At 38.9% G+C, this 21557-nt stretch overlaps 1 protein-coding gene across 2 annotated transcripts in view; it reads right to left on the reverse strand.

Annotated features, from left to right (window-relative positions):
• Nucleotides 1-3: 3 nt before the first annotated feature.
• HIBCH (3-hydroxyisobutyryl-CoA hydrolase) overlaps nucleotides 4-21557 on the reverse strand; it is a 41296-nt gene continuing 19742 nt past the window's right edge. The window contains exons 7-14 of one of the 2 annotated variants that reach the window (XM_030453952.1): nucleotides 18506-18584; nucleotides 13982-14127; nucleotides 13020-13106; nucleotides 11932-11990; nucleotides 11096-11177; nucleotides 6905-7024; nucleotides 5792-5825; nucleotides 4-2224 (exon numbers count right to left, since the gene is read on the reverse strand). In XM_030453952.1, the coding sequence (XP_030309812.1) occupies nucleotides 2109-2224; nucleotides 5792-5825; nucleotides 6905-7024; nucleotides 11096-11177; nucleotides 11932-11990; nucleotides 13020-13106; nucleotides 13982-14127; nucleotides 18506-18584 (723 nt within the window). In that variant the 3' untranslated portion in view covers nucleotides 4-2108. The remainder of the gene's footprint in view (nucleotides 2225-5791; nucleotides 5826-6904; nucleotides 7025-11095; nucleotides 11178-11931; nucleotides 11991-13019; nucleotides 13107-13981; nucleotides 14128-18505; nucleotides 18585-21557) is intronic. The other variant, XM_030453953.1, reaches the window with a different exon arrangement.

The following is a 21557-nucleotide window of genomic DNA, read 5'->3' on the forward strand; positions in this document are numbered from 1 at the left end:
CCATCTGTTTTGTTAAGACTTTTATTTGGTAAAAATGGACAGACTGGAGTTGGGCATCTTACCAGGAGCTTGGGATAACTCCCAGACACATAAATATTGGCACCAACTGAACACACAAGTTGAAGTTGTTTGACACAGAAGTAAATCCTTGCTAAAACATTCAGAGAGGGAGCCATGATCCCTACTCCCTGGGAATTACTGTGTTTTTCAATAAATGCAATCTCTAAAGATTGTTCCTTTTGTACAAAAATAATGGAATGAACAATTAAAAATAAAATAAAACCAGCCACTGTTTAAGAATCTGAGAAATAACAAAAATTTAGAAAAATAAGGAGGGAGCTTTAATTTCTTACAGAACAAGCACGAAGTAGAATTTCAAGCCACATTTTAAGAACTTACCCTAAATATATTAATTAAAACTTTCAAATACTTTTGAAAATAAACTCAATGACTGCCTCCTAACAAATATATACACACATTAACTCCTGGATGAAATTCTAACAATTTCATCTCAAAGATGCCAGTGACAAAACCAGGTGCTATTTGTTCTTGATTTTTTCTCTGTATTTTACTCACCCAATTCTTTGCAAGCCCCTCTAGCAGATCACCTTGGTGCCTGAAGTGCCTGGACTTTGTTTCCAGGCAGCAGCTTCTAGGAAGGAAGGAGCCTTAAACCTGGCTGAAAACTCTGTAATGGTTCTGCTGTGGCTCTGACTTTCTGATGTTCAGGTGCTGATTACTGACTCTGTTATTTGAACTAAAGATTTCTTCCTTTAGTCTCAGTGGTTCATCTATAAAAAAGCCAAACTTTGTATCTGTGACCTGCCTGTAAGTGTAGAAACCAGTATGAAGAGAGAATATTTGATTATTATATTGATATTATATTGATTAACCATAAAGAAGCAAGCAAACTTAATGGGGAAGAAAGTTAAGCATTGCATTCATAAGAGAAAAATTCATTTTATCCCCCCCCCCAAAAAAAAATAAATTCTCCTTTCATCAAGGGTTGTGTCATATAACTTCAATTATTATTAGCATCAGAACCCAGCAACATAAAACAAGGGGGGTTTGATGTATATTTGAATTTTGATCCCAACAAATACATTTGTGGATATGTTGTTAAGTTCCACAATCCATGCAGCAGCAGAGATTTCATGGTTTCCTCTCTTCATTAGTTTCAGTGCATATTGTTGCATTTCCCTTACTTCCCACAACTTTTCCACCCAAAAGAAAGGGAAGGTGGGCAGCCAGACTGATGGGTACAGATAACTCCAGCCAGGGGCAGTATTAGAGCCAGGCTGCTCTCTCCCACCAAAACAATTTGATAACCACTCCAACAGAAAATGTGCTGCCCAGTGCTCAGAAGGGCTGAGGTTGGTTTTCCCTTCACAAGGGTTAGATGAAGAGAAACTTGCAATGTCTGAAACCATGGGAAACTAATTATGCAGTCTGATCAAACTTAATGGCATTTAAAAAAAAAATAATGGCTTTGCAAACAAATAAAAATGTGCTCTAGGCTCTGGCAGTAGTCTGACATTTGAGGCAACATCTACATCAGTGACACTGAACATGGACCAAATGGTAAATCAATAGAACAATTTCTTGCTCCCAGACTAATAATGTGTCAGTCTGACCTTTTATTTAAAAACTACTTAACACCAGCACACCTTGCATTTCCCTTTGGAGCTCTGACTGCTTGAAAGCTTCAAGTCTATTTTGTTTGCATTGTGCAGAGGAGAATCTGAGGCACGATGTCAATTTAAGAGCTCAGAGAGGGAGCCCAGAACACAGAGGTCTCCTGATGTCTTTACTTACTAGCTCATCCCTTCAGTATGCTGCCTCCCCCAAAGGCTCCTCCTCAACTAAGAGCTGATGCAAGAAATAAAAAGCAGTAAAAATAATGATTTGCCTTGAAGTAATTTTTCCCCTTATTAACAAGAGATACAATTATTTATCATTATTGCAGTATAACAAAAGAGAATGTTTCTGAACAAAAGAACTTAAAAGTCTCAGGCTAGCTGAGAGTCTTGTCAGACTGTGCCCTGCTACTGTACATTTTTATACCATGGAATGAAGCAGGTGTAGAAGCAGGTCAATAGGCTTCATCTTTACAGCCTGAAATCGTTGCTTCTCAGTGGCTTAAAACAATTGTCCACAAATTCATCACTGACTTCTTCTAGAGCAGCTGGCTTCCATCTGGGAGAATGATCTTTGTCAATCAGCACTGAAGGTGGAATGTAAAAACACACAAAGGTTACTTGTAAACTCAATAATTAAGTTGACTTCAGATGGCATCAAGACAGACAATGGCAGTGAACACATGGGGGAGTAAAACCAGAGTGCTCTGCTTGGTAACATTTAATAAAAATTCTTGCTTTGTGACCTGTCTAGAAAAGTATCTGAGAGGTGCCTGATGATAGAAGCAACAGGGGATGACTTCAGAAGCAGCCCAGGCTTTGAACAGACCTGAAATTAGTGCTTTCTGTTAGACCTCCTACTGTTTTTTGATGTGAAAGTGGGAACAGGATGCATGATGCTCCTTTCTGGACCAGGGCTTTTACACCTGGGTACAAGAGATGATTTGAGTAGCTGTTAAATGCCTAAAGCTCAGTTAAACAACATCACACAAACTCAGAATGAAAGAACTAATGGGGAAAGAGCAGAGTGTCTTTGTGAGAAAGAAAACACCCCTTTCCAAAAGCACCCCTTGTGTCACAGCCATGCTGAAGGTGAGGCAGCAAACAATAATGAGGTGAGGGAGTTTATTGGGCTGTGAAAATGACACAGACTCCCCTCAGGTGTGTGACATCAGCCCCTGAGGCACCTGTGGCCTGGGGCAGCTCCTGAGCAGCACAGCCCACAGGATATAAGGGAGGGTGGGCACAGAGCACCCTTCTGCTGAGAATATGATTTATTTGGGGTTTTTGTACAAAAAGTCCAAAGCAGGTTGGTTCTAAAGGCAGGGGGAGAGAAGCTGCTCACAGAGATCAGATGTTTGGAAGGACAACTGCTGCTGGGGTTTTTTTGGTAAGCTGTAAAGTCTTTCTAAACAGCAATCATTCTGTGTGACTTAACTAAACCCACCCATTAACTTCCCTGCATTCTGTGTCTCTCCAGCTTGAGGTATCAATCACTGCACAAAGAGAACCAAAATTCTGAAGACTTCTAAGGTAGGCTACAGGAAGGCTGATTAAGATAAATGCAACAGAACAGAGATGTTGTGGTGTAAGGGTTTGTTCTTATGGGGTTTTTTTAAACAAAATCTGTGACCCCACTGAACTTCAGGTCATGTTCTACTGCTCAGCTCCACTCAGCACCTGGAATTCTGTTAGGAGCAATGAAACCTCTCCCCCTTCTCCCTGGCAGCAGGGGGTTGTGTGCCCCAGGTGAGGCTCACACCTGCCAGCTGCTTGCACTGCAGGAGCAAAGACACAGGAATCAGACCCTGGCAGGATCAGTTCCATCTGAAGGGCACATTCCTGCACAAACAGGAGCTTAATTGAAGAGATTTTTGTTCCCCCAGGCAGCTGGGATTGTAGTCTACCTAGATGTGTTTGAGCACTGACTCCAAAAACTAGCCAGAATGTATGAATTTCTTATTTTGTGGATTATTCTGTAAATTAAGGTGAAAAATCAGTATCTTAAAGTGTTGCAAAGACCACATTTACCACTATATGGGAAAATGCTGATGAAATATGATCTGTGTACTTCGTGCTTTAGCAGTTTTGGTTTTCTCTTTAGTAGCTCAAATCACAAGTATTATAAATGGGCAAGACTATTCACCAGCAGCTTTTGAATTTGGTTGAAAGAAAACTGGCTAAAAGTGAGATAAAATTGTGACCTCAGGTCCGAGCAGGTTTACAAAGCTTTTAAACAAACTACTTCCCTAGCATGCCTACTAAAGTTATGGCTTGAAGCAGATAAAAGCTGTTATGAAAACCCCAACTATGGCCACTGCTGCTGAAAAAACATCTTCAAAAACTCATATCTGATTATTACAACTTTAGAGTGTGGTAGATCCTCTTCTGGTAGACAGGGTCAACAGCTGGCTCTTAAATTCTTGGAATGTAATGTTTTAATAAACAGAAAGCTAACACTTAAATCAACAATTTTATCATTTAAATCTTTGTTCACTCTGGTTGATCCTGTGAGGTATTTAATAATCTTACTTCCCATTACAAAGGATGCTCATCAAATTGCTGGATAATTTTTATGAGATTAGACCCAGCTACAGAAATGATCTTGAGTTAGATTCTGTACCACTTAAACAAGAGAAACAGTTCTGAGAAGACAAATCTGATAACATGATTTATCTAGCAAGCAGCCCAGCAAAAGTGCTTCAAGAGCAAATTATTATTCTCAGCAATCCCCTCAGTGCAGCTGGATGTCTGGTGTTTGGGGTTGCTTTTTTTCCTTCCCCTGATACAGCTAAGCCTTTGCTGCATCATCCTGTGTGAAAGAAGCTTCCCAACCTTTCTTTTCTTTAACAACCCTTTTCTTTACCAGCAGCTTGTGTGGGTCACTGCCCATCCTGACCAGTGCTTTGCTTTTGCCCTCTGCTGCATCCCCAGGTGGTTCCATGACTTTGTGCACTCCAAGTGAGAATCTGGCTTGGTGTTCAGCTGACCCTAAGAATTTTTGAGTTTGTCCCTTCCTGACTTGCTGCATCTCAGCAGCTCATGTGGTGATACAGAATTTATCCTAGGAATATTCTTTTTAAGATATCTTTGTCCTCATAACCACCACAATGAAAACCATGTGCTTCTCCGTGTGTGGTAAATGCTTCAAAGGAATCTCTGCTAATGAGTGCTAAAGATTTGATTAATTAAAACCAGAAAATTTTCCAAACTTTGCATCTCTTACCTCAGGCTCTCTTTAACACAGTGTTACTAATAGTGAACCCTCAGACTGATCCTGAAATGGATTCTAAACTACTTTAAAAAGGCAGATATAAAAGAGTGAGGAGGAGGTGATAACACATACTAGAGTACAGAACTGTGTGAATTAAAAGGATCCCTCAACCTCAAAGTGTTATTCATCCAAATGTCTTGTACTGGAAGCTCCTTGGAAAAGGAAATGCCTCTGCTTGGCTTCATCTTGGATGGAACAGTAAATAAATAATTATTGCAGTTTCTAACAGATGTGACATTGGGCTTGACAAACTGCATAGTGAATCAGCAGTAGAATCAAGGACAAAATCTGTTTGTCCCCAAGAGGAAGTTGCTGAGCTGCTGCTTGTTTGCCATGATGTATCTAGAGCATTGCCTTAAAATGCTGAATTCCTTAATATTACATTTACAGATACAGTTTTTTAATAGTAAGACACCTCTATACCAAGGTATTTTGGACATGGGGGAAAGTAGTCTCTGTTATAACAATTTTCTATATTAGTAGTTGGTTTTTTGAGTCTTAAACCACTTTTTATCTGGTGGTAACACTACTTCTGGCTGCAAAAAATGACCTGGCTACTCACTGCTGTCAGGATTAAACAGATTTTGAACTTTCTCAATGAGGTGGTGAAAAATATTTCAGAAATATTTTTCTGCCTTACCAAGCAGTAAAATAACATTAGGAGCCTGAGATTACACAAAGGAAACAACCTGGCTGTTACAGGCTGCAATAAATACTGAATTTTGTCTGTGCTGGAGTCCAATAAACTAAAATTGTAGCAAGCTGGGAAGTGTTCTCAGGGCTGCTGCTGTATGTAGTTCTCTTAACCTCCAGAGCAGTAAAACAGGAGTGAGTCTGCATGTTATTCATTTTGAGAAAAGCTCCTGGTGTGCATGCTTACCTGCTCGGACCCCTTCATAGAAGTCATGGCCTTGCTGCAAAACAAAACCCCAAGCTGTGACATGAGTGATTCCATTGAACCCAACTTCCCCTATCCCTCTTCTGCTTGAAATACAAGGTCTGGTGAAATCCCACTTGTCCTGTTCTCATCTATATCCCCTTAAATGCAGGCACAGGTCTTCACTGATCAGCCAACTTTTATCCAGTGCAAGCCCTTTCAGATTTTTCTAAGGAGTTTTGCATGATGGGGACTGAGCTGTGTAGGATCAGAAAATCTCCAGAGAGGTCAGTTTTAAGGAACAGCAAAATGTATCCTGCTCACTTGAAGTACTATGAAACATACAACTGTATTTTATAGATGTAAATATAACATTTAAAGCCCTAAGGATGCTTCACTAACAATGGAGCAACAACATTATTTTCAGGAAAACTGTGGCAAGGAATACTGTCAGGCACTACAACATACATGTACACTACAGACATTTTCACTCATGCCTTTTTTTTAAAAGCTTTTTAAATTTACTTTAGTTCAGATCACTTAATCAGAAGATAAAATGTACCAAAACTGGTAATGAGGATGCCATGGGGAAGTTCTATGAGGTGTTTGTACAGATAATTCTGTCAGTAACTCTGATCACTGTATCAGATATTACCTGAGTATTCAGCCCTTACTACAAATGACCCTAAAATACCTTGTTTTCTTCAATAAATTCATTCCATCAGTCCTGAGAGGCAATGTTACACAACTATTCCCATCTTGCTGATGGCAACTGAGGCACTGAGAACTACATAATTTAAATGGGGACCTTGTTCAAGAATGTCAGCTTAAAAATTAGATACAAAAGCTTCCATATTATAACATGATAACAGTTTTCTTTATGAAAGTCCTCTGCCACTCCCATCTGACTCACATAAATGTAGTCTCCAAGCTGCATATAAGCACATGGGAGTGGAACAAAGAAAGTGACAGCCTAACAAACAGAGAGAAGATGGCTGAAAAATGAAAATCTATAAATGGTGAGCCCTGGGTGTGATCTCTTTAAAACTTAACCTCTGGCAGACTTGCTGCCCCTCTGTGCCTGGGAAGAGACAGAGGGCTCAGCTGCTTACTCACCATGCATGCTTGGCTCAGTCCATACTCCATGGTGAGAACCTCTTGTAAGCTCATGGAGGCTCCTTCTCTGAGCTGTCTGAGAGTTATCTTCAAGGATGTAGGTGACATCTTATTAAGAGTCTGGAGAAGATATTCACAATTATTGTTCTTCAGTTTAGGTACATTTGTGTGTCTGTCTTTTTTGCATCTTAAACTTTGTAAGGTCAATGATTCTTTGTAAGGTAAATTCTTCTCCTCAGGCTCATCATGTGATACCCCCTTCTCCTGCTCCCTCCCACCAGGCTGTCATTTAGTGAAGTTGCCTGAATAAACTTTTACCAGCAAGACCTCTGGGACCTGTGCCATCACTTACAGAAAGCCTAGAACTTCAAAGGTCACACCATCTATGATCAAATTACTAGCCAGAGAATCTAACGCAGCTTGAAATCCCCTTCCAAACATTCTTGTGAGAAGTGAACCCACGTGTTACAAGCTCTTACACTCCATTTTTAAATATCACTTCTGTAGTCTGGATGGCTCTGGGATGCACTGATATTGCTGCTGATATTAGTGCTGGACAGCATTTTAGTTTTGTTTGGCATGATGGTCAGAGCAGTAAGGCAAGAATGGTGAGATTAGCCACAAACTCTAAGTAGTTGCTTTATGGTCATCCACAAAGAGTACACAATACACTAAGTAATAAGAAAGCAGTGAAAGAAAAGCTTAATAAAAGAAAAACCTATTAAAAGAAATGTAGCATGAATGTACATTTGGCCAGGCTTCTTGTCTGGGATCCTGCATTAATTCAGCTTTCTGATGACAGGATGCCTGGAGGTCTTGTTTTCCTCTTCCTCTTGGACCTACAGGCTATAACTATTATGCAAGGGACAGGATCTGTTTAAGGCACACAAAGAAATGCTGAAAATCTGTCTCTTGTGACTATCCTTCACTTAACAGCATGTCTGTAACCAGCAGGGAGAAGTGGGGAGAAAGACAAATACCAACTTATGACAACTTTAAAGCTTTCAGGGTTGTGGGGGAAAGGAGCTAAATCTCACTGTTGCTGATCTTTGTTTTCTTTCTCTAACCAAGATTCTTTTTTCCCTGTAAACCCAACTAAAAGCTCTATTATTCCCAGCCCAATAGACATTTCCTGGTAATTAGGACATTTTTACCACTACTGAAGAGTGGCAGATGGTGAGATTTGCCTCTTAATATTATTTTCATTGCAGACATTAGATTCCTTACCCACAGACTGAAATGGCAGGTTTCCAGTCATCAACATTAATGTGTTTTTCTGGCTCCCAATTACTCTTCATCCCCCTCTAGACAGCAGCTGATACAGCAGTGACCCATTTTGCCCAGTTAAGCTGGAAAACATGAAGTTGCTCTGCAAGGAGGAGGCTGTGCCATGGTACCTTAAAGGCACTGGTTCTGACATTCTGTTACTTGCATGTTGACCACTTTGCTTGGGAGAGAAGTTCATTTAGAAAACTAATGCTGGCTCAGACTTTCAGGGTCTCCTGAGTTCTGATAAAGCTCTCCAGCAAGGAGCTGCCTTTCAGCAGATAAAGAAACCAACTGTGCCTCTAATTCCATCCCTATGTAGGGCTTGGATGGCAGCTCTTGAGTGCAACCCTTATAGCTCTCATTTCTTTTGCTGGCTTTACCTTTGAACTGGGCTTTTCTCCTTTGAGTTTCACATTTGAGAAAAGTCTTTGCTCAAACCAAGTTAAATGGTATCTGGGACAATGCTGCCAGATGTTTCCCTGGTTGAGATGGTCATGGCAAGCTCTTTCTGGTCAAAGCAAGCACTGAAACAGGGCAGATCTGGAAACAGCACTTAAGCAGCCTAGTGCACCCAGCAGCTGCTTTATCTTGGCATATCAGTGAAGCTGAAGGTGGAGGAGGCACTGCCATAAATCAAGCTGAAGGAAAAGGAACAAGGAAAGAAAATGGGTAGGTGTAATTACAGAAAAATGAGTCACTGGTGGATCTAGAAATAAATCCTCTGTACAAAAAGGAGGAAAGGATGAGTGCTAGGGAACGAGCCTGAATTCAGAGGAGCTATAGGATAGGCTGAACTGGGGAGTACTAAAATGCAAAGAAGTCTTCCTAGAAGTATTTTATATCTATTCCATTAACTTTGAGATCATCTTGATTTCAACATAATGATCCTAAAAACTACAAGATGAATTTGCAATAAGCCCAAATTCCAGTAAGATACTATTAGAAGGTGACCACATTAATTGGCACTCAGTAGAGCTCCTTACAAAGCTAACTGCTGGAATAGTGGCTGCCTTTGTCTCCAAGGCCCACTGAGGTTTCTGACCTGAGCTGTTTAGTGTCCTCGAGTTAAAACAACCAAAAAACCCTCCCAGAGTCCAGAGTTCCACTTCCCTTGCAGTAGATGAAACCACCCATCACTTACTTTCTAAGGTACCCAAGTGTGTCTCTGTCTGCAGCAAGCAAAGGTGCTGGGTGAGCTTTGACAAAATATGAGTATCCAACCCAATCATTCCAGGAAAGATGCTCAAGGACTCTCTTATCTCTTTCTTACTGGTCAGAAAGCACCTTTACTTGAATTCCACATGAGCCAGATACCATCCAGCTTCATTCCTGTACTTTCATTTCCCCACTTGCTGCACATCCATTTAATGTTTCAGGAGCTGACCAGCAGATCTGGAGGTGTCTTGTAAATCTCAGTCTCTGCAGTGTCCTGCATGCTACACTGGATGTCATTCAGTGAAAATGAAGGCTATTAAATCATGAAGTGTCAGTGTTCAGAAGAGGCACTGTCCTGCCATGAAAAAGCTGTAAGAAAGCACCTTGTGAGAACTGAGTGAAACACTGGAGGCTTTTCAGGTTTTGGCCCCACATGCCTCGAGTCCTGTGTCCAGTTCTGGGCCCCTCAGCCCCTCAGGAAGGAGATTGAGGTGCTGGAGCAGGTCCAGAGAAGAGCAAGGAGGCTGTGAAGGGATCCAGCAGAATTCCTGTGAGGAAGGGCTGAGGGAGCTGGGGGTGTTGAGGCTGGAGAAGAGGAGGCTCAGGGGAGACCTCATCACTCTCTACAACTCCCTGAAAGGAGGTTGGAGCCAGGGGGGGGTTGGGCTCTTTTCCCAGGCAACTCTCAGCAAGACAAGAGGGCACAAAGGGTCTCAAGTTGTGCCAGGGGAGGTTTAGGTTGGAGATGAGAAAGAATTTCTTTCTGGAGAGGGTGATCAGGCATTGGAATGGGCTGCCCAGGGAAGTAGTGGATTCTCCGTGTCTGGAGATCTTTCCAAAGAGCCTGGATGTGGCACTGAGTGCCATGGGCTGGGAACTGCAGCGGGAGTGGATCAAGGGTTGGACCTGATGATCTCTGAGGTCCTTTCCAACCCAGCCAGTTCTATGATTCTGTGATTCTATGAAATGCATTTGTGAGAGAAAAAAAATCCAAAAGGGATTCAGGTATAAATCTGGCTTTCTTGTCAGTTTTAGTGGAGGTTTTGTTTTCCTGTGAAACTGTGAGCTGTAACCAAAGTGAAAATGAAGCTTTGATTTGAGAAATTCTGTTTTCTATCCAGTTGTAGGCAGTATTTTAATAGCTCCAACACAAACTTTTACAAGGCACCTGAATACAGACACTTCAAAGGAAAAAGAGCAATTGCACATATTGCTTATGAGTGTAAGTTGCTTCTTGCTTTGGAGGCTGAAGTGTGTGTGAAGTGTGTGGTATTACTGTGTATTTTTTGAGTAGTGACTACAATCAGCACTCAGAAAGACATTAAAAAGATCAAAAAACACTCTGTGATGATCAATTGCTTTCTGTTTGCCCCAGTGAGATATTTGGAATAGAAGGAAATGAACAACACTTTTCTGGCACTGTTTTACTCCAACCCAAGGAACCTTTGTCACCCACAACCCCCTGATCCTGCAGAGGGAAAAACAAAAGGATTTTGGGTTTTTGGTTGGTTGGTTGGGTTTTTTTACTAGATGACAATTTCATGCAACATCTGATGGTATCATATTGTGTGGTTTTACAGAGGACTATTCTGGTCTGAGCAGAACCACTGACAATTCCACAGGACAATTTATGTGAGGATCTCAGCCTGGTGTCCTACTGAAGTTATGTAGCATGAATTATATTAATCAAGTGTCTGAAGTTTGCCCCATGATAAAGTACAGAACCAGAGCTCAGATTTCTAACAAAAAGAACACAGAAGACATTACCTCTAGCTGCTTAGTGGCAAAAGGAGACCCATCTTGCTTCAATCTTTTAACAATTTCTTCCATGCTATTTGCTGAAAAAATGCTAAAAGACAAAAAACAGATAAATGAAGGAAATGCTTCAGCATTCCTCTTCCCTATGAAGTGCCAGTAACACAGAAACCCAGCACATAACTGGGTGATTTTATTTTCTTATCAGTGTGTACCCTGTGGTTCAGTTTTAAGTAACCCAGTTGCTGGGCATCACTTCTTCCTTTAAAAATCTCATTTATAAACTCTTATATGTATCCAGAAACCTGATTTACTACCATCAATCTTATCTGTGTTTTTTGTAACACACATCAGCTCCTTTCCATGGGTTTGGTATCAACATCTTTTGCCTCTAAATTTAGTTACTGCCACCTTTCTTCCAAGATTTTTAGCTGCTCCTTTTCACTCTCACTGATGTCTCTTTCCCTTTCTGATACACAGAAGTTCCAAACAATAATAGAAATGGCCTGATACCAACAAATATAAATGTGCTAAGCAACATTTTCTGTCCAGCTCAACAATTACTCACAGATCCCCATCCAATTTCTATTGGAAAAGTTTATTTTAATGTGCCACAGGGTAGCTGATTTATAGAATGTTGCATAAATCAGGCAAATAGTGCTTGAGTACCTAATATACTGAGTAAAATATTTAATGAGCTTCAGACAAATCTCCCTAAAGACAAAAAAGCTTTACATTACTAACTTGAATGACATTTCTGTTACCTTCTCTGTGGAACTGATGCTTACTGGATCTAACTTCATGTTCTCTATCCATGAGGATAACAAAAAAGAAAGATTGCTGAGTACCTGTTAATCTTCTCCATATGTTCATCAAGTACAAACTCCTTTTCTTGATCAACTTTGCTCTGTTTAAAAAGCAAATACATACTTGGTTACTTTAAACAGAAAAGCTTATTTGTACTGTAAAATTTCAGTGATTTGTGTTACAGAAATCCAGTATCATGAACAAACATTTAATATTCCTAAGGCAGACAGTTTTAATGACTTGCAGTTTGGCAGGATGTATAATGAACTTGTCACTGCATCTTGTGAATGTTAAAGATGTCACCTCCTAATTCAGTGCTTGCTCTGAGCTACTGTGTGTGCATATTTCACTGGGTGGTTATCTTGTGTACAAATAATCAGGATTATTTTATCCATGCATATCTATCAAATACACTCAGAAAGCCAGGGCAGATAAAGCTACCCAAAAACCTGAGTGTTTTTTTTTAAAAAACAGTTTTTCTTAAACTAATGTACAGATACATATATATATTTTAAAATCACATTAAAAATATTTAAAAACAACACTATTTTTCTTTATTATATTTCCCCTGTCATTTAAAAAAATATTTAGACAACTAAAAAGTGTGAAAGATCTCTCAGCCTCATGTGGATAGGCTGTCAAATGTTTCAGATTTTCTGGCATTAAGGGGTTTTAGGACATAAGCAGATGTTTCAGTAGCAGCAGCTGAAGCTCAGAAAGGTCCTCTGTCATTTCAGCTCTGATAACTAAAAATACACAGCTCCCCTTCCCATATCCAACATATATAATATCTGAAAAGTGAAGGGAACAACCCAAGAATAACAGAGGGGAAAGTAAGCAGCAATATGTTTGCTGCATCATCATGGTACTGTCTGAAAAAAATCACATAGAGAGAGAGATGATCACAATAGGAATTAGAGGGTTATCCAAAATTAATACAAAGTGAAGACAGACTTCTCAATTTTATTTTTTCCACTACAGGCTACAGATTACTACTTCATAGAGAGCTGAGTCTGGAAACCCATTATTTTTTAACCATAAAATCAATAATCAGTAGAATGGATAAAGAATAATTTGTGTTTACATATATTTAACAATTTTACTTGATTTCAGTAGCTGATTAAATTACCTTCACGTGATAAGAGTTCAGTAAGTCTGCAATATTTTCTTTTGAAGGAGACTTCAGTGCTATCAGGTCCTTCTCTAAGGCAGGTAGCTATTAAAATAAGATTTAATTAAAAGCAAGTAGAATAAAATGCACTTCTTGGGTTATTCCTGCTATGGTGACAGAATATATATGTGTATAAACATCCCCCCATCTCCTAACTCTCAGGCAGATCTCAAAGGGGAACCAAGTCAACAATAAAAGGAGTCAGACTTCACTTTTCAGGGTTGAATCATCTGGATTTAGTTATGTCTGCAGTGATAACAGGGATCAGATATAAAAAAAGATAGATCAGACATCAAAAAAGAACTCTTCTTCCCAAGCAGGCCTCTAGCTGCAGCAGGTAAAGGCAGCAAACAGAAGCCCAAGAGGAGAGAACAGGAGCCTGGCACTCATCTTGTGCTCAAAGTTGTATCTAACCAGCTCATGAGTCTTCACACTGAGAAAGCAAGTTGCTGTTTCACTTAGGGCCATGAAAATTACTGTGTGACTCTCATTTTATCAAATACACCAATTCTTACACTTTCATGCAGCCACTGTAAGGAAAAAATTGATTTTCTATAGTTTAGGAAGACTGGTAAAGAATTAAACATGTTAAGGAGTGTTACCTAGATTAAAAAGTTTGCAGGTGGTCTCTGCTTTCAGGCATTGCTGTCTAAAGTGGCCAGTTTTTCAAGCAACTTGAAGTGTGCTCAGTCAGTCATACCCTTCAACAGCAGACTCAGGAAGAGAGCAGCATTTGTTCCCTCTTCAAAGCTATCCCTGGCTGGCAAGTGTTCCAAAGACAGCTTCAGAGTTATCTTCTGATCCTTGTTCACAGTGCACAGCCTTGTAACTCACTTCTGCACACACTCAGATGGGTAAAAATTCACAGGTGTGTGTAAATCCAAGAGCTGTGCCCTTGCTGGTGTGGCTCAGCAGCTTACCTTCTCAGCTTCTACAAAATGGGTAGCAATTCCAGCTTTTAGGACATCTCTTCCTTTCAGCCTAGCCCCTGTCAGTCCAAGGTAAAAGCCAATCTTTCCTGAGAGCCTTGGCAAGAAATATCCCCCACCTACATCAGGAAAAAGGCCTGTGATAAACAGAACAAAACAGAGTTAAAACAAAACAAACATGAAGGGAAAAGAACTGTTCCTAATACTGCTTGTGATTCAGTTACTGTTTCTTCTTGTCTCACTTCCATTGTCACACATCTCTCACCCAACTTTCTAGGTTTGATGGCAAAACCCTTCCCTACAGCAAACTCTTGATCACCTCCCAGGTGTATCCCTTAACCTGCACATAATTTACAGACAGAAACCAGACCTTGGGGTTCACTCTGTCTGCCAACAGCTTGAGGGATTTTTAGGCAGCTGGAGAATCAAGTGCAAAAAATGGGAGTCACACAAAGAACTGTGAAACAATGTGTGCAAACCCAAACTGGGTGCTGCTTTTTCTCTGAAAGCTTTTACTGTGATAAAAATATCAAAATAAGTAAATTTAATTATCAAAATATAAAAATATCAAACAATGGTGAACTGCACAGAAAAGTTTTAACAAATCTGAGGGTTGAGTATTCAGGAATGGATCAACAATAGTGCCAGGGTCTTCCTGAAGGTGGAGGTATAAGATGCTGACCTATGACTAACCTGCACTGAATAGTTTTCAAACTTTAAACCTACAGAGGGAAATTTTTAAAAATTCAGATCTGTAATAAGATTTAGGGGACTTTAAAAAGATTTTAAAAACAAAAAAACCTTACAGAAGTTGCAGTAGAAAAAGATAACTACTTTTATCAAAGTGAATTATTTCAAATCATCACTTCTTTAACATCTATACATTAACTACACACAAATTCAAGGACTTTTTGCAACTTTTACTATTTTTAAGAAAAGATTGGCTGTATCAGTCTCAAACTGAAATGGAAAGAAGCACTGTCCAGCTACTACTTCAAAATAACAACTAATGGTGCATTAATGAAACTGCAAGTGTTTTGAAGAAATAGAACTTGTCTTGTTGGGTTTTATTCACTTTGAGAGAATAAATGAAACATTAAAAATGCAAATGAGCACTAAGAAGCTCAGAGAATACTTGCCAAAGCAGAGACAGTCACTGCAAAAATTAAGATGTTGAAATGAGGTGGTAGTTTTTCACTGACAAGTAATTACTTTTGATCCCAAAAGAGTCAATGTGTGTGCTATAGACCCTGTTTCAAGAGGTGGGAAATTAGTGGTCCCTGAATATTCCTTCCCCTTGCACAGGATCAAGGGGAGTTTCTTTTAGACACTTGCACTTCAGTCTTTATGTTCTCAACCATCTCTCAGCTTCTTTTCTGGTTCCCTCCTGGTCCCCCCTCAGCTCTGCAGCCTCTAATGCATCACTGAGATGATTTTTAGGAGCCACTTTAGTTGTAGCATTCTATTCCCCTTTCCACTGATGTGCAAGCTGCCATTATCTGATTTATTCCTCATCCCACAAGCTCCTGAGACATTCAGCTCTTCTCCTAAAATACTGAATGGTTGGCACCCTTTAAAAGCCCCAAGCTGGATCTTCATCGTTTCATCCCTTACATTCTTTTTCATCTCCACTGACATTCTGAATGATCTACCCTGCTGTCATTTAGTTTTACATTTCTGGTCATTTGTCTCAATTCCCTCATTTCAAAATGAAACTTTTCTTACAAAAGTTTCCAAAGAAACAAGGCAATTGTGTTATTCTCCCCATCTACTATAAGAGCAACAATTTTTTCCTCTTTGCTGTAATTAAAATGCTGCAACTATGTCGCAGGAAGTTTCTAGAGGAAAAACCATCTTCCTATGGGGATCTACGAGGTTGTTCCACATGGCCATCCACAGGGAAATTCAGTTCTGAACAAACCCTGAAGGTGACAAGCTGAAGTTGCTTTAGAGACAAACGAAACTAAACTGAATGAAGAATTCTGTGTTTTAAAAATTAAATTGACAAACAGGATTAGTGAGGGTGTGACTAATCCTCTTTAAACTTACTTGGTTGCATAAATGTAGTTTGCTATGGCTTCTACTGTATCTTTTCCAAGGTCCTTGTTTTCCTGTCATCTTATAATTTCACTCCTCTTGTCCCCTTTCTACATATTAATCTTAATTCAATAATTATCCCCATGTGCTTATGCTTCCTACTGGGTTTCTCTAAACATATTCCATGTACATTCTTTTCTTCCATTTGATAGCACTTACCAATTACTTGTCAAATCCCTATTAAAACCCTAGAGGGAGACACAAGAAAATGCCCACTATAACATCACCTTTAAAGCCCCCTTCTTATAATAAATATATTTTCATCTCTTGTTCTGACCATCAGTGTGTGTTCCACACCCCCCTGCACCTAAGCTGCTTTGCAGGGCTTTATCTTATCCATGCTTCAAACTCCTATAAGCTAGAACTGCCTTTTATTTGGTTGTAAAGCAGCACATCTACCTCTTTTTATTTATCATGCTGTATAAAGGCAGAATGATTGTCTGAAAACATAGCAGCTGAGTGAGAGCTGTGTTTTCCTTTCACAGAAAAGGTGCAATGCCTACTGAAATAAGCAAACATATGAAAAAAAAACAATTAATAGAATGTCTAGATAGCTAGACATTTTAAACATACATCACAGAGCTAATCCCTCAAATCCAAACAGATTTGAGTGGTTTTGCTTCAAACTGATCCCAAAAGGGTTTTAATTACTTTCTTTCCTATGCAAGTTCTAAGCTTTTCCTTTACACATCTTCACAGACTATTTTTGCTTAAATAAGTCCTTGTCAACACAAGGAACCTATGTAAAGTCCATAGGTTTTTTTTTCACTCATATCTTTACTTTCCAAGAAGAAAGCAAAGAAAGTATTTTTATCATTTTATAACTTTATAATTTTATAATTTCATTACCTCTCTTTAGTTAAAAAAAAAAATCATTTCCTTCATATGGTCATCTTGTACTCCACTTGATTATGAACTTCAGGAGCTGAGCAGATCCACTGTATTAATGTTAATTAATCACTGTATTTACTTTCCTAAGTTTTCCTGCAGCAGAGAAAAATATTTGGAGGGCTGCAGCAGTTTGTTTTCTTTCTCATCCCAAAGTTGGTCAGGAAAATCACATGGCATTTCTCACCTAGCAGGAATTGCTCTGTTTGTTCAGGTGTTAAAATAAGCTTGCTTATATATGGGGGTTATTAGGTTTTATTTGACAAAGCTCATTTAATATTTCAAGAACTTCAGAATTAGCCTTGGGAAATGTTTCATAGAGGCTGGATAGCAACAAACAATAGATAATGTGTGTAAGACACCCTCTAAAAATATGAAAAAACATTATTAATAGGTGGGGCACCACAGAATCTCAGTCCTTACCTAAGTGTGCATTTTAACTTTAGTTGCAATGACAAAATTGTAGGTAAAATCCTCTCAACAAAAGCTGAGTATTTCTCTCTTCTGAACTGACTCCTGATTCTTTTTTACATTATCTCTTTGTTCTAACATCATGCAGCTGTTTGGAAATACTTTTAAGAAAATCATGGTCACTATTCCTAGCAAATTCTCTGAGCTGAAACTAAGGTTGAACCTTGTAGCACCATGTCCAGCATTGTGTAAGCTGTTTAACCACTAGACAAGGTTTTCTTTTCTGCATAAATGTATTCAGCATTATGAACATACCACACATACTACAGACAAGCCTCATTCTCCTGCTTGAGGGCATAAAGATAAGAACTGCAAATAAGAACAACAAAACCAACTGGAAATTCTGCAGGAGGGTGAACATTTTCACATGAGGGTTCACTTTAGTCTGACTTTTCTTCACCATCTTCATGCAGCTCTGAGACACAGCATTTTTAACTCAGAGCTGAGAAAGAAGCTGTAGTATCAGACATTAGAAAACACAAAGCACATATAGATACATATATATTTATGTAACATTTATATTATATATATAAAATATACATATATATTTAAAAAAAAACAAAAACGACAGCACTGTGATCTTGCCTGCACACAACCTGTAACCAACTGTAATGGGTCTATAGTAATAAATCTGCAAGCTGGGATTTCAAGATCTGTCTCCTGAGCATTGTACAGCCTGTAGTACAGCCAGTCTGACACAGATCCAAATGTAAAGCTGACACACTTGGCACTGGGATCCTTAACTTTATTTACCTACATCTGTAGCAAGGATTTAAGTTCCTCAGATCTGCTTCCATTATTTAAAAATTGCATCCTGACTGCCTTGTGCCAGTCTAAACAGTAAAGCCCAGGTTAAGAACCTCAATGATCAACCTGATCCCAGAATAGAGATTAAGTTTCTATGAATTTACTTTACTTTTTCATGCATGGCCATCTCTGATTCCTCTTTAAAATCCTTTCACTGCTGCCACTGCTTCCAGTCCAAGCCATTTCACCCTGATGACACAAACAGTGCAACTTTAAACATGTTAGCAAGTGAGCAGCTGATGAAATGCTTACCTATTGCTGTTTCTGGCATTGCAAAAAGTGTCTTCTCTGTAGTAACTCTGAAATGCCCATGGACTGAGAGGCCAACTCCCTGTGCATGGAGAGCAAGCAAAGAACACAGCTGTAAATCCATCAGTAAAAACAACCAGACCATAACTTTATGCAACACCCCTCTTGCTGTGCTCTGCTGCTACAGATTATTCACCATTCTCAACTCAACAAAGTATTGAAAGGGCTTCTGTGCTTCAAACACTGCTGAAGCATCCCATGACCTTTAGGATGGGGATGAAATGGGGTTCTGTGCTTTGAAAGGTTGATGAGAGGGATGCAGAGATGAACCCCAAACCCCCAGGAGAGACAGCAACAACAGCAACAAGTGGCCCCACTTTCTCCATCAGCCTTCTAGGGGAGCTGAGATCCTCTTCCTCATGTTACACCCTGTATTATTTTGGGACATACTTCAAGCTAACAACAACAACAAACAAAATCCCAATGTTTTGTTTTAATATGTATGAACTGCACAAAGTTGTAATTCTAAGACTTTCCAAAGAAACAATAATTAACTCTTCTTACAACGTGATAATTACCCACTTTGTCAATGCAGAGATATTTTAAGCAGGAAAAACCTTGAATATTACTGATTACAATTCCAAGTATGTGGTTAGAACCTCACTTATTTAACCTGGTTCTCCAAGTCAGAAACAGAATTCATATTTCTGAGTATTCACCTTTCCAGGAGTCATTCCAGACATTTCCCTCAAGAGCAGAAGAGCTCCTGGCATGATCTGTCAGATACTTTCTTATTTAGGCAGTCAGCAGCAAGCCTCCCCTTCCCCCCATTATGTATTTTCAGTTCACATGAAATTAATTTAATTTAGGAAAATTAAAATGCTCAACAGGTAAACTCACAGATTTAAGAGAAATTGTTATCTGACAAAATCAGTGTTATTTAGTAATCATGTTGGAAGTAATCCAAGAGTATTTGGGTTACTGGGCACCACCCCAACACATGGGTAAAGGAGTCCCACTTTTTAGAGCTCATCTACGTGATACAAATCAATAGAAAGGTGTGTTAGATCCTGCCTGGAGACAAAGCCCTGAACTGAATATTTCATAAGTTTCTTCATATAAACATTTTCTCTCCTCCTTTCTGCTGTTTCATCTTCCTGCCTTTTTTGTTGTTAAATTTAGCTTGGCTTAGTCCTCCTAGCCACCCAATTTTGCTCTTAAAATTAAGATCTCTTAAATGCCATGGGCTAAAAGACAGGCAGTGTCTAATGAAGATGTGACAGATTTGTAAGGAACATTTCTAATTGCTTAGATTATAGAAAAATGGCCCTTTACTCAACTAAGTCTGTTAGTTTTCACAATATTTCATATTTTCTATCAAGAAGCAGTGGGATTAGTTGTGTAATACTTGCTTGGACCAGGATTATATATTTGACAGGCTGTTAAGGAGACACTGGGAATTTTAATTACATTTATCTACAGAGATCTCGGGGGGGGATTTACATTTAAATTTAAAAATTTATCTCAGTTTCATAAAAATTACATCGATTTCCTCCCCATTCTCATTCATTCTCCCCTGGACTCTCTTACAAACCTGCCCAGCAGGAAATTAATTGGCATTGCTTATTCCACAAGGGTGATAAATGACTGAATCTGAAAACATCTGCAACTTTTCCCTGTAAAATGAGTATCTGCCAGTCCCAGGTTTTCATACAGACGTATGGAGTTTCTCAGACAGCAGTCTGCCTGACAAGTGGCCATGTAAGATAATTGGTTATTGTGCTTGAATTTAAATACAGAAACTAAGCCAAATCTATATTTATATTTATATACTGCTATTTTGGGGAGGGAAATGGGGTTTGAGCAAATACCTGAATCTTATTTGCATAGGGAACAATTTTCTGTCTCATCCCTTCCCTCTCCTTCAGCCCTTTCACTCCAGGAGCAGTCAGGGGCTGAAGATCTCCTCCAAGGTCTTACACATAGCTACATTCACTCCTAAATCAGCTCCAGACCCTCAAATGAAATGGAAAAGTGACTGAATGGCTCCCAAATTTTTTTTTATATCATTCTGACTTCATCAGTCTCAACTTTCTTTGTATCATAACAGCAGTTTTTATTGCATTGGGTAAAGTCCTTCCTACAGCAAGAGCAAGCACAAGCTTTCTGCTGGTATTCTGATGCATGTTCAGCAATAATGCACTTTTTATAAAGAAATCTGAAATACAGCATTCTCATTTTGCTCTAATGCTCAGATTATTTTTTTCTAATCCCATATCTAAGAATACAAATACTATCATAAAGCATTTTTTCTGGCTTATTTTGGACGAGAAAAAATTAGAATAAGTTTGTATAAGGATTCATTTTTTTAGCTTGAGCATTAAGTAACAAAGACCAGAGTGTGAACTCTGTGCAGAGACCACCTCTTCCAAGCTTGGCTTTATGTTTTTTTAGTGTTAAAAATAACTGTAGTTTCAATAATAAAAAGTTGAAAGGGGTAATTCTCTTTTGAAAGAAGTAATTAAATCAGATTTGACTTTCTCAAGTGCTTAAACCATAACTGGATTTGTTTTCTAGATGGCTTTCAAGTTTTATAGTACAGATAAGAGCTTAATTTCAGAGGTATATTTAAAAGACTAAAACTGTATTTTCTTTTTATCTGTTATATAGAAACTGACACAAATATGTCCTTGCTTCTTTCAAGAATATTTCTAAATAATCCAATATTAAGATAAAATTAGGAGAGAAAGATGAGTAGATGCTTTAAGGGTACAAATCTGGTGATCAGACACTTCCATATCTTTATTTGCAACTTCCCAAATGGTTACTTTAACACATTCACTGCATGGGTTCAACCTCCTCCATCTCAGGGGGAGGACAGATGCTTATTAGTTTCATAGTATTCTGTCTGAAGAGCAAACTCTTCTACTCAGAAGTCTAAATGGAAATTCCCTTTCCACTTCTAGGCTTTGTAAATCTTCTTTTTTTTAGTATTTAAGTGAACCCTTACAGTGGTAAAGTCTCACCTAGCAGGACTTGTACACTACTAAAGTAT

Source organism: Calypte anna, chromosome 7 (assembly GCF_003957555.1).
Source record: "Calypte anna isolate BGI_N300 chromosome 7, bCalAnn1_v1.p, whole genome shotgun sequence".
Classification (NCBI taxonomy): Eukaryota; Metazoa; Chordata; class Aves; order Apodiformes; family Trochilidae; genus Calypte; species Calypte anna.